General features: G+C 38.4%; 1 protein-coding gene across 1 annotated transcript in view; it reads left to right on the top strand.

The window, feature by feature from the left end:
• Positions 1 to 13234, top strand: part of HECW1 (HECT, C2 and WW domain containing E3 ubiquitin protein ligase 1) — a 242690-nt gene that overhangs the window by 173853 nt on the left and 55603 nt on the right. The window contains exons 5-6 of the mRNA XM_018559623.1: positions 3306 to 3381; positions 5719 to 5888. Of these exons, the coding sequence (XP_018415125.1) occupies positions 3306 to 3381; positions 5719 to 5888 (246 nt within the window). The remainder of the gene's footprint in view (positions 1 to 3305; positions 3382 to 5718; positions 5889 to 13234) is intronic.

Raw genomic sequence — 13234 nt, 5'->3', positions numbered from 1 at the left:
AGTCACTGTGTAGAGTTCATAGACTTATTTACATGACAGACATATGCAGTATCTCTAGCTATGTGAATTCATATTTTCCTAAATGGATATGCTAAGCCTTATGTGTGACTACACTCCACCAGTTTAGTCAGTTCTTACCAGAATCGATTCACAGCAAATAAGTATTAAATTGCATCCTTTTGACTGATGACATCATGCTATAAATAATACATCACAATAGGTTTAATTCACAAAGCTAAAGACCAGGATAAGGATCGTTGTTTTCACAAAATGACAATTATTTTGAGCTGGGTCCAAGAACATATGAACATTATCATCACATGGCTGAAATTAAAGATCCTTATCTTTGTGTAATGCTTTGTTAACTAAAGGCTAAGTTCACCTTTTTCCAAAAAATATGCTGTGCAGACAAGGGGTCCATGTAAATGAATATACACTGTGCAGTTTTGTAAAATGCTGCTTAATGTAGCTGGCATACCTGTAGGCCATTTAGGTTACCCCCGAAACCTGGCTGGATTATTGCCCAGTAACACAGGAGCAATCTCGTTCTTCTGATCAAATGCCACTCATACAGTGTGCTCTCTCTTCCCCTATTCTAGCAACACTAAGCTCAGGCAACTTCTGCTACAGGACAGAGTGCAATGTGCATGTGCAGCATTTGAACACAGAGATGCAAGCACTCTTGTGTTGTTGGGAGCCTTCGGCCAGCAGATTTTGTGTCCTGCCAATTCTTCAGAATGGGGCAATGCAAAAAAAGGAAGGGGGTTTTCAGCTAGGATTCAGGGGTGACTTTGGCCTTCAGTTATGCCAGCTGGATGATTGGGCCAAGCTGGACCAATGTAAGTATGCAGAATACTTCATACCTGGAATTCAGCCATAATCCGTTTGGGTATCAGCACTGTTAGAGCCCTTTTACATGGGCATTCCAATCAGGTTCATCTGTCTGTTTTTCCAGTGGATCTGATCCGAATCCCAGTGTTAGTCAAATGGGCTGCTACATCTAAACGAATGTGTGTCCATTTACATCCGATTACCCTTGACTCTGGCCAGGTCCACAAAACCAAATGGTGTTCCTTTTTGGCGGACCTGATTGTGAAATGACCAATAGAGTGGCTGGAAGACGAGCAGGTTGGGCAAGGTAGGCTTTTATGGGAAAAATTAAGTTTGGTTATCATTGGAGCTTTATATATCTTTTGAAAATGCAATGTTCTCTAAGGGCAACATCTGCATATGCTCATTTGGAATCGTTCATGTTTGTGACGGGTTTATTTTAATTTTCACTGTGCCGTAGGTGAAATTGATATATTTTCATTTTCCTCTGGCAGAATCACATTTTTTTCAGGTTTTATTTTTATCATAGTCCTGCTATACTTAGTACAACAAATTGGAGGAAATCTCTCCAATGGAGAATATCACCAATTTCCTTCATAGCACGTTCCAATCCCCCCATTGTCTTGCTAAAGTGGGGGAATGTCCTAACCCTTCTTCATTCTAGTTAGGCAGAGGTACTTAGTTCATAATTTTGGGTGAAATTCTAATATTTAAGAAAATATGACAATTCATGTATATTTATTTCAACTCTGCATTTAACTGGTTGCCTGGAAGTCAGATGTAAGTACAAAAAGCCAGAAATAGCATCTACAGCCACAGAATTATGTCTGATGAGTTCTACGACCTTGCCTTGTTTCTCTTTGTTGGTTATACCACTTCCTCCCAGTACATCCTTCTGGGCATTTATATAATGTTTAGCTTTGAGATGTAGTAGCTTTCAAACCAAGTTAGGATCATAAACAACTTTGTGGCTAAAGAACGCCAAGTGGTAATCTATATAAAACATAGTACTTTCCATATTTAGGACAAATAAAGCTGTGAGCAAAAAATATGAATAAAATATGAATCCTTCAGCTTCTCTGTCCCCAGCCTTGGTGTGCCTTGTGTGTCATGCAATGCAAAAAAAATGTGTTGGTGTGATAATAGGGCCATCCAGTCAAGTGGTGTATTAAAAGAGACAGCACAAGACAGTTGGACAAGGGGAGGGGGGGGGGTTATAAATCTGGCTATGCACAGTGGATACATTTAGGTCTTATTCACACCAGAGTATTGCGCTATCTTGCAGTAAAAATATGGGAATTACCACAACATGCAAGCAAGCATCTTGCACGTGTTGGTGAGTTGAGATGCCTTATATTGTAAATGCCACCCTAATGCACCTCCATGATGCACTTATGCTGCAATACACCACAGCATACTCTTAGGCACATTTCCTTTAATTACCTCTCTCAACTGCAATATTCTGTGTGAATCACTATCCTTCTCCTGGATTCTGTTTACATCGCCATTTGCTATAGAATATAATTTGCTGCAATGCATCACTACTATAGTAATCTGTTGCTGGTTAATTGCAGCCAGAAATAGAGCACTGTTCGAAGTGATCTGTTGCCGCAGAGCAGCATGGGATAAAAGATGAATTAGGTCTCCACAGAGCAGATCCAGCATCACCCATATAAACAATTACATTTAATAAATTACATTTTTTTTTTTTTAAGTCCCATTTTCCCTTCAATCCCCTGCAATTCGGATGACATTGGCTTTTACTGTGTAAGCGTCACTTGCATAAGTGAGCACAACATCATTCAGAATTTTAATGATTGCAAATCTGTAAAAATGTCACCATTGTGCTAATTTCTCTCTGCAAAATCCCAACTTTATTTTATGCTAATGTTTCATACAAATGGATTATATTTTCCTGGGTGTGCCAAAATAAATGTACAAACGTTAGTTTTACCACATGTTACTGTGGACATGTTGGGGGCTGCACTTGAGGCCCTTTTTATTTATTCAGATGATAAGGGTCACCAGAAGCCACTTCCTTCACAGCAAAGTAGGTTTGAAGCTGACTACACATGGTGCAGGCATCCGGTAAAAAAAAAGTGTTGTAAGTCTCTTTCCTGCTAAATTGTATAATCTTTATTCTGTAGCTGTATTCTAATAAATGGTGATTGATTTTCCCCATCAGAAAAGAAAACAGCAGAACAATCAACAGCATTTTCATTTATGGTTGTAAATACTGGGGGCTGCTATATGCATTTTTATGACTCAGCACTTTTGTAATAATAAAAGCATTGTAAGTCATATCATTATTTGACATGGCCCTACGTATTTTTTTCTGTGGAAGCCCTGAATCAATTAATGGAAAAGCAATGGGAGTATATTATTGATCCATACTGACTGAGACTATGGGGTTATCATTATATAAACTAATATGGTTTCATTAATCAGTATCTCACACCATCTTTTCCTTACAGGTCTTCAAAAACATCAACAACGAAGATACATCTCATGGGCAAGGAAGCCGTAGGCTCATCAGTTTTACTCTATCAGGTAAATGTTAACTATTTAATGCAATGTTTTATTTATTGTGAAAACTAGCTAGCTTGGAACCTATGGTGTCAGATCAAGCAACCTATGCCACTAAGTGCTCTTATGAAGAGAAAAAAAATTTCTCCCGTTTTGCTTTACTGTGCTAAAGTGTATTGTTTTGCTATTTATATTGTGCATTTAAACAAAACCAAATTCAAGTTAATTGAAAAAAGACAATCAAGTTCATCTAATGGAAATATAAATTAATTAATTGAAAACCTGAATTTACAGAACCATAAACCCACAGTTGACTTTGAGACCTAGAGGAACGCAGAAAATGTTAAACTTTTTTTTCCCCTCCAGATGCAAATAAGTGCCCCTTTGCCATTTGCAATTACCTTAAACTGAACAACTTTGCACCTAGTTACATATATGGATCTTTTATGTATTTATACAAGGTGATCATACCCCCTTTAAATGCCACTTCTCTATGGAGAATAAATTCAGTTTAGCTAATCTTTCCCCATCGCTGAGGTAATGTGTGCCTCTTACCAGTTTACTTGCCTTTCTATGCACTGTCTCCAGTCCTGCAGCATTCTTTTTGTGAACTTGTGCCTAAAACTGAACTGCATATTCAAAATGATGTCTTACTAATGATTTGTACATGGGCAATTTTAGTATTTTGCTTGCTCTAGAATCTGTAGTTTGGCATTGCATGCTGTTATTAACTCTATGATGTCCTAGAACACCCAGGTCCCTCTCCATCATTGACTCACTCAGATGTAACCTCACTTGACTGTATGATACATGAATGTTTTTAGCCCCTAAGTGCATGACTTTCCTTTTGATCATTAAACTTTATTTGCCATATGTTGCCCAATCAAACAGTACCTAGGTCAGCTTGTAAGTTAGAGGCATTTTGACTATATTCTACAACATAGCTTGGTGTCATCTGCAACACAGAAATGGTACTATTAATCCAAAAATCTTTATTATTTATAAATATGTTAAACAGTTAGGGTCCCAACCCTGAACCTTGGGGAACAACAATAGCAACCTCAGGCCCTTCAGAGTATGAATCATTAATCACTACTCTCTGTATAAGGGTCTTTAAGCCAGTGTTTTATCCATTTACAGACTGGATTTTCTAAGCGTACAGACCTTAATTTACACATTCATCTTTTGTGAGGAACTGTGTCAGGCGCTTGAGCAAAGTCCAAGTATACTATATTCACATCCACCTATACATAGCCACACATGCAACCACTTGAATGTGACTAACTACTACTAGCAAAGGAAAACATTTTCCTGTATATACTTTAAAATGGAACTAAAGTTTCTTAAAATGAAAAATCACCAGGAGGTAGAGGTTTTTTTATCAGGAGAGATATGCAGTCTCTTTTGCCAGTATAACCTTTTCCCCAACCTCTGGTGATTTTATTGTGTTCTGTGTACACTGTAGGGCACGTGCACCATGCAGTGTACATTCTGGCTCTGTTCTATGCATGTCAAGTATAGAGCCAGGTGCCTGCGCAGAAGTTACATCATTAGTGGCTGTGCAATGGCTGAAGAGAATCAGTGCAGGACCCTGAAGAAGTGGTGGAGATGGACGCAACAGGGGATGTGACAGAATCTTGAACCCATGGTCACTGGAGAACAGCACAGCAGGAGGTATATGTGCCATAATCCACAAGTATTTTCTTTGCATACTTAGACATTATGGCCAAAGCTCAGCCCCCACCAGAGAGTTTTCTTCAGCTTTAGGAATAAAAACTCTTTGAAAAAGATCAGTTGTGTTTTTCAAGTAGTGCTTACAAGTCATGTTTTGACATATTTCCAGGTTAGAAGTATGTTTTGTTAATGATATTCAAGGCAAAGCACAATCATTTTGCCTATGAATCTGTGAAAAAACTAGAAAGCCTGTTCAAAAATATTCATAGACAAATTTATAACTGTCCTTTTATGATACTTGGAGGCATGATTTGAGGACTGTCAGCACTGTCTTTTTGCAAATTGTTTTAAATGTTTGATAGTTAGATGTTGGTGGTGTCTGAAGTTTTAGCCTTACTTAAATAAATCTTTTTCTACCAATTTTGAAAAAATTGTCTGTCCCGATCTGTAATTAACCCTTGGACCTCCCATACTAGATGGTGGGTCCGATCCTGTTTCTTTCCATGTTGTATGCCGGTTTTTGATCTGGTTAGACGGACAACTTCCAAAGGGCAATATATCCAGAGGCGGATCTCCAGGAGTAAAACAAACACAACTCTCACTATATGATTTGAGGACTGCCATTCAAGTCCTAGCTTGATGATTTTCTGTTAATTTTTAGTATTTTTGTTTTGTTTTGTTTTTTAGATTTCCAAGCTTTGGGGTTAAAGAAAGGAATGTTCTTCAATCCAGACCCATACCTAAAAATTTCTATCCAGCCTGGTAAACACAGCATCTTTCCAGCACTCCCGCACCATGGCCAAGAAAAAAGGTCAAAAATTATATGCAACACCGTCAATCCTGTTTGGAAAAGAGAAGTAAGTCTTAGTACACATTATCATTACTGTTAAGGTTAAATGTTTACTCGAAACTAAGCAAAGTAACAGGTTCACTTTCTAGGGGACACTTTAAGCAGTTTGTATTGATCTTCCCCTATTAATCTGCTATCCCAATCTGCCACCAGAGCCCAGAGTTAAACTTAGTACTTCTAGAAAAGATGGAATACTCCGGGCCTGATTTTCCATTAGGCACAAGCCTTTACACACCACCGCAGGAAGGGAGGCTAAAATAATCAGTTATCAAAATTAGAACTAAGGTGTGGTCTGCTGTAGAAACACTGACAGTGCTCCTAAAGCACCACTCCTGCAAAACAGACCCCTGCTGCCTGCAGTCCTACCTTGCCCACCTCCCACTTGCTAATGTTCTGCTTACCAGGAGCTGCTGCACACACATCGAGCATGTGCTATGCAGCCAGCTTGAATGGAAGGTACTACAGTGGAGCAGTATGGTTCTGTCAGATGAGTCTGGTCCATGGGTGTCTGTAGTAAGCTGTAGTAAGCCACTCTCAAGAGGCCACTGATTTTGGCCACTGATTTACCCGCTTAGAATTACCCTCAAGCACTGCTGTTTGGAGCAGGATGCATCCGTGAAAAGTGTCGGTTGCTGTCGGTGAAGGTTGGTAGGCAGGGCCGATGAAAGCAGATGTGCACCGTTAAGAGAACATGTACTGTGAGCTGTGCCTGGGAACCTAGCAGGGACAAATGTATACTTATACAGCAACCTCGTGCCACTCCCCGCCTCCCTCGTTAACAACTGGTTTGGAAGCCATTGCACCACAGGGACAGAACCCTTACCAAAGTGAAACACAAGCAGAAACATGTCCACTGAAACATGATTATTATTATAGTGATGCAACTAGAAACATGTTTGCAGAGACACAATGAACATAATGATGCAAGCAGAAACATGTGCTAACAAACACGATATATACTGTAGTAACAAAATGAGAATGGTATCCACATCGATACAATCAGTAGAATAATGACAGAGGTATGAAGTGTAGAGACAGAGTCAAAAGCAGATGTAAAGAAGTAGACAGTGTGTTGCTGCAAAACCTTTAAGTAATACACACATACACAACAACTACCCTCCTCGCTGCACCCCTCGAAATAGCACTTCTCTGTACCCTGCTCCACAACTCATCTCTGCACCCTCTTTCACAGCTCACCTCTGCCCCACCACACTCCTCTTACACATACTGTATACTTAAAAGAAAAGAAGTCATGAAGCCCGAGCATATTTTTTTTTGGAGGGGGGGGGGGGGGTTAACAGCACATCAGAGCAGCAGTTGGGGGAAGAGGAAGCCAGGTAATGTAAGTGAAGACTGCCTACAGTACATCTTTAAAGTAAACCTTTCACTTTACCTTTATGGTAATAGTATAGTTTCACTTTAAAGTCACAAAGTCACAAGCTTAATCTACAGTTGGGAAGTCCGGTGTGCCTAAAAAAATTGTTAGATCTATTTCTTGAGCTTTTAGCTTTCCATTTTCTTTTCACCTTTGCTTCTGTGATGTTTGCTCTCTTACCTGATACTGGGTTGAATAAAAGCATTGTTTTGTATTTCTGCTTAAGTAGTATTTAAGCATCCTCAACAGCTTCAGAGCCAAAGGTTACTTTACCTTAATCCGCATGATCAGACTGTTGCCACTAGACGGCAGGTCCGCTGTGTTTCTTATAAAGCTTTCAAAAGTTTAACAACTAGTTGTTGAGAAAAAAAAAAGGTTTCCACCAGGTAAACTGTATAAATGGCCAAAGATTTTAGTAAATGTATTGCAGGTTTATGTTTACCTCTGTACTGAAGAAACTGACCTTCATTTTACCATGTCCTTTCTCTGACAGTCAGCCTTCATTGCCAACAACAGATGTAATCTCAGTTTTGTAATGAGAAAAGCTGCAGTGTCTGCATACCTAAAGACATGGGTGAACCTTACAGAGTATCTAATTGAGCCCTTGTCTGTAGTAGACATGTGCGATTCGTTTCGTTACGAATCGAAATTCGTACGAATTTTCCTGAAATTCGTAAAATCGGAAGCATTCGAAATCCGAATTGCAATTTCCGAATTATATCCGAAATACAAAATTCCGTTAACGAATTTTGGATCCGAATTTCTTTGAAACAGGAACTAATATTACCCCTGTAAATGAGGTTGAACAACATGACAAGATTTTTTTTTAAATCCGAAATACGGATCCGCTGCTGCTGAGGTTTTTTCTTCTGCTACTGAGAGTTGCATTACAATACAGGCAGGAAATACGAAATTCCGTTGACGGAATTTCGTTCCGTTATGAACATTCGTTATATTGAAGTTAAAAAGCAAAGTACATTTATATTGGAGTTGATGGTAGTTTTTTTTTTATACGAAATACGAAATTCGGATCCGGAATCCGTTAACGGAATTCGTATTTCGGATAAATAAACAACTACCACATCGACTCCAATATTAACAAAGGTATTTTTGCTTTTTAACTTCATCATAACGAATGTTCGTACAGTTACGAAAATGTGCCGAAACTAACGAAAATTCGTATTTCGTACGAATCCGAATTGAGTTTCGGACACGAATTACGAAATACGAAATAACGGATATTCCGAAACGGAACGATTTTTTTGACGGCGCACAAGTCTAGTCTGTAGAAGGTTAAGATTTGCATACAAGTGTGTCCCTGGTTTCAATGTCTAGGCGGCAAGCTAGGTGTCTGTCGAGTGTGGTAACATTTTTAAAGCTTTACATTAAACAATATATCTGTGTGGGTTCTGTTCAGTGCATCATCCTTGCATTGTCATCTCATAGGTGTCTTCTGCTTTATTTATTAATACAAAACTCCCCTTGTGCTGAGAAGGAAACAAAATGGTCAACTTCAGGCTAACTACATAGATTGCAAGGATTACAGGGTGCACTCATTAAACTGGTACCTCAGAATATACAATTCTTCTATTTACAATTATGTGTTAAAAAAGAACTATAACCAAACCTTTTTTGAGGGGCTTTAGTGCTCTTTTGGGTCACATGAGTGCATTTACTAATATACTCCTGTAACTCCTGCCCGCTATATGGTGAGCCAGCTGTGCCCGCCATCCCCTGTCTGTTTCTCCAAGGAAGAAACAGATGAGGGAGGGGTCAATCTCTGTGGGGAGCAGTATCGGTGGGGACAGTCACCACTTTCTGCAGGGAATGCGTTTGCTCTCTTGATTTGTTCAATATATCATTGTAAGCAGCTTATAATATCTGTTCAAAAAAATCCTATTGATTCTGTCAGAAATCCTGTGCCCTGTGCACTCTGCAGTCTTTTCTCAAACAATTATCATCCATGATCAGCTCACTTCTGTGACCAAAACAAAAAAAACTCCCCCTATGTTAAGTAGACGAGAAGAGGGAGAGGTGGCCTGTAGCCCTTAACACTTCCTGTCTGGGTCACAATGTTGCTCCTTCATAATTACAGTGAAGTAACTGAGCATTGTCACCTTAGAACAGGTAGTGTGTTACTGGCAGGACGAACAGGTTAAAATAAAGAAAACTAATGCAGTAACCAGAGCTAAGGACTGTAAGCTATGTTATATTTCTATTCTTGGGTTTAAGTTTACAAATTTAAAACTGATCATTTATATCTTTTTAATATTGAAATATTTTATTATAGAAATACATATTTAGTGCACGCCCATGACCGTATTTTTATATGTAAAAAGAGAGCACAGCTGTAGATTTTTCCTCTCAGACTGTCTATTATTAATTAAAGCACTGTATGGAGCTGTCCAGTTCAGTGAGTGGGCCACACTCTTATCCCCATTCAGTATGTAAATTGAGCTTAAAATAATTAGCTCTGTAAGCAACAGTTTTTTTCAGCAAAGCAGTTAAGATTAAATTGATAAACATGTGAAAACCTGGTATTCTATAATAATTTACCTGAAATAAATATTTTCACAATCTACATTTTTACTCCTGAGCACAAATAGAGAAATAATATAGAAAATACTCTACATTCTCTGCAAGGACCACTTGAAAAATCAAGCTAAAGTGTTGTGGAAGATTTTTTGAGTGGCAGTCTATTGAGGATGGTCAGATCCAATAGTTGCCTACAAGCTCTACCCAACTTCACCTAGATGTAGGCTGGCTAGCAAACAGCAATGAAAAATCTAACTGTCCTCTCCTGCACCCCTTTAGCTACTGGGACCTGCTTCAGTCTTCTTGCAAAACAAGTGCAATTCATTATTTATGTTTGTCTTTTACTGTACATTGTGTTGAATAAATGCAGCTCTGCAAATTTTAGGATAGAGGCTGGCACTGAAAATGGATTTGGGGATCTTATCAAACAAGTCACTTTATATTACTTAATTTATTCATATGTAATAATTTTCTTAAAAATGCCAGAGTAAGTGCATATTAATTAGTCTATGGGACCATTTTCTGCTTGTCGGCATAGACTACTACATGCTTTTAGGGGATAATTAAAAGCACAACTGATAAATATTTTAGTGTGCTGGGTGCAGAGAGGATAATTGCAATGGACAAGTAAATGTTTTGTGTAATATCCCAAGCAAGCTTGGCATTTTCTGAATTTTTGCTGATATGTTTAAACATCTCATGTAAACATTTATATTATTATCACAAAGCAGTCAAATGTATTTTATAAAAATGTATCAGGCATTGTATGAAGGGAATTTAGAGCCAGCAGCATAGATGTGGTCATTATAGATAAGGCTGGACATAAAGAAAGACTGCAAGAGCAGTGTACAGGTGAATGATTTAGGTCCTGGAAAACCCTCAGTGTGGTAAGCTGTAGAACAGATGATTGTGGGCTATCAAGCTACAGTGCTCTCATGAGATTAAAGTGTATGTAAACTCTAGCAATAAACTTTTATTATTTGCTCCTACTTGGTCTATTTAAGTGGATCTTGCCCTAGTAAGGTCCACTCATTAGACCAAGGCCCCCCTCCTCCTTTTTCTAAAGTCTGTATAATAGTAGTGTAAAGATGTAGCTTCAGTGGGGAAAAAGTTACAATATATACAGTACTTATCTCACCCCAGGTTCTGGCTTTCCGCGGGGGTGATATCACAATCCTTATGGCAAGATCCTGAAATTCTGAGGATCCCTAATCTTGATAAAATAAACTTCTGATCACAATTTTTTAATACTCCTCCATTTAAAATGTATTTAGTTGCAAGGGATTTGTGGGTTTCCTTGCATGAACTGATTGTTTTCAAAACAGGGCTTTGACTAAGCCAGTCCTTAACTCTTCATTACATATTGTAAGCCATTCCTTGGTGGATTTGCTGGTGTGCTGCAGATAATTATTTTGTTCAAAGATCCATTTCCGGTTCAACTTCAACTTTTCAGTTGGCCACAAACTCTTAACAATCATACTTTGAAATGTTGCAGAATTCATGGTTGACTCGATGACTGCAAGCCATCCAGTCCTTAAAGCAGCAAACCAACCCCAAACCGCAATATTTTCACCACAATGCTACACAAATGAGGTTCTGAAATGCTGTCTTCAGTTTGCACAAAACATGTCTACCATTACTGTGCCCAAAAACTCTATCTTTGTTCATCATTCCACCGCACATAAGATTATGCCTGTATGTTCAGTGGCAAACTGTAGTCATGCTGATGTTCTTTTTGGACAGCAAAGCCTTTTTACTGGCACATTACCCATGCAGGGTAAATTGGTGCATTTTCTCTCTAATAGAAGATTCATGGACACTTAAATTTTGTGGTTCTTGGAGACTTCTTTTAAAATCAGTCAGCCTCCAGAGCCAAAGCCTTTTTAATTTAGCAGTAACATAAACAGTACTTAGCAGAAGTTTAGCAAGCTACTGATAAGCAGCTGTTAAATTGCTGGGTAATAAAAGAGCCTTAAAAGGCCCTAAAGCCAGTTGTAAATAGTTTAGCAGTCAGTTACCTGAATCCACATTCCTGTGTGAGGTAACTGCCAGCTTCCAAAATGTAGTCATATTCCATAAATCTTGACTTGATACAATTACAGTCATAACAAGTGTTTACACAAGAGAAGTACAATCAGTGTGATACCAAGCATGACTAGGCTATCGTGTACCAGAGACTAATTGGTCACATTAAATGTCCTAAGAGATCTATACATCCAATGTATGTTTAGTCTAAATCAAATTATTATTTTGTGCTTTAATATGTTGCACGTTGGACTGTAAAACTAATTGTTGGGAAGTATTAATATGATTTAGGAAGTGACATTAAATGAGTGCCCACTGAAATATCATAAACACTTCAGCATTCCTACCTCCCACCCTTCAGTTCTCTTGATTGGATGAGGATTGGCAGTGATGCCCTCTAGGGTCTAGAAGATCGACAAACACTAGCTGCAATTGACCATTAACAGCTCTCAATTTCCATAGAAATTAATGAACGAATGCTCATTCATACAAAGAGTAATTTCTGGGGCCAAAATTGGACTTAATCTATTGGAATCATTGACCTTGTGAACTTGCCAAGTACTTTTCATTTTTAATCCCATTTAATTTGCTGTTGCTTTTTCTGTAAATATTTTTTGCACCATTTACTTTTCATGAAAACAATATTTAAAAAATCGTTAATTTTTATTTCTAAATGCTCTAAACAAGAACTTAAAAACTCCTTGCCTCTTTAAATAACGTTACCATATTTTAAACTCTTACTGTGCGCGTAGCAGTGAGTGTCACAGACATTTCCCCAAGAAAGGTCAGAATTGTGTGTTTCTGTTAAAGCATGTGATGGCAGCTATTGTTTGTGTGTGTAAAAGGTTAACTGCGAAGTTAACCGACCCCAATGATAATAACTCTCAGTCTGCTGGAGCTTAGATTGTGGTCTCGCAAGCCGGAAAATCTGTGTGCAGGTTGTGGCTGAGAGTGCCATTGTCTCACACACACACGAACACACGCACACACATACTGTTGTTTAATTGCCAGCATTCATAAACATTTTGTGAAAATCAAATGGTTACTTAGTAATGTAAGAATTACAACATCCCATGGCTTTGTCCACTTCACACTGTAAAAACCCACATCACCATTTTAATTATTTATATGATTGTTGGCCGTCCTCAATGGTGTTTGTACCAGATCTCTCGCATATGCTACATCTTTGCATTTGTCATCTGTGCAAAAAAATTATAATAATGGACTTTTAACTGAGGTCTCAGTTTACCTACAAGTGCTCCCTGGAAGGCACTGGTGATGTATCTATCCCAGGGGACTGCTGGGAGGCGCTGGTTTTGTCACCAGTGCTTTGAAAAAGGCAGAAGTTTAAAAAAAATTGATTTTTTTTTTTGTACTACTATTTTACAGCAATTTAGAAAAGAGGAGGAGGGCCCTGA

Source organism: Nanorana parkeri, unplaced genomic scaffold, assembly GCF_000935625.1.
Source record: "Nanorana parkeri isolate BGI_ZX_2015 unplaced genomic scaffold, ASM93562v1 scaffold407, whole genome shotgun sequence".
Classification (NCBI taxonomy): Eukaryota; Metazoa; Chordata; class Amphibia; order Anura; family Dicroglossidae; genus Nanorana; species Nanorana parkeri.
The sequence above is the reverse complement of the archived record's forward strand: the minus strand, read 5'-3'. Positions and strand labels throughout refer to the sequence as shown.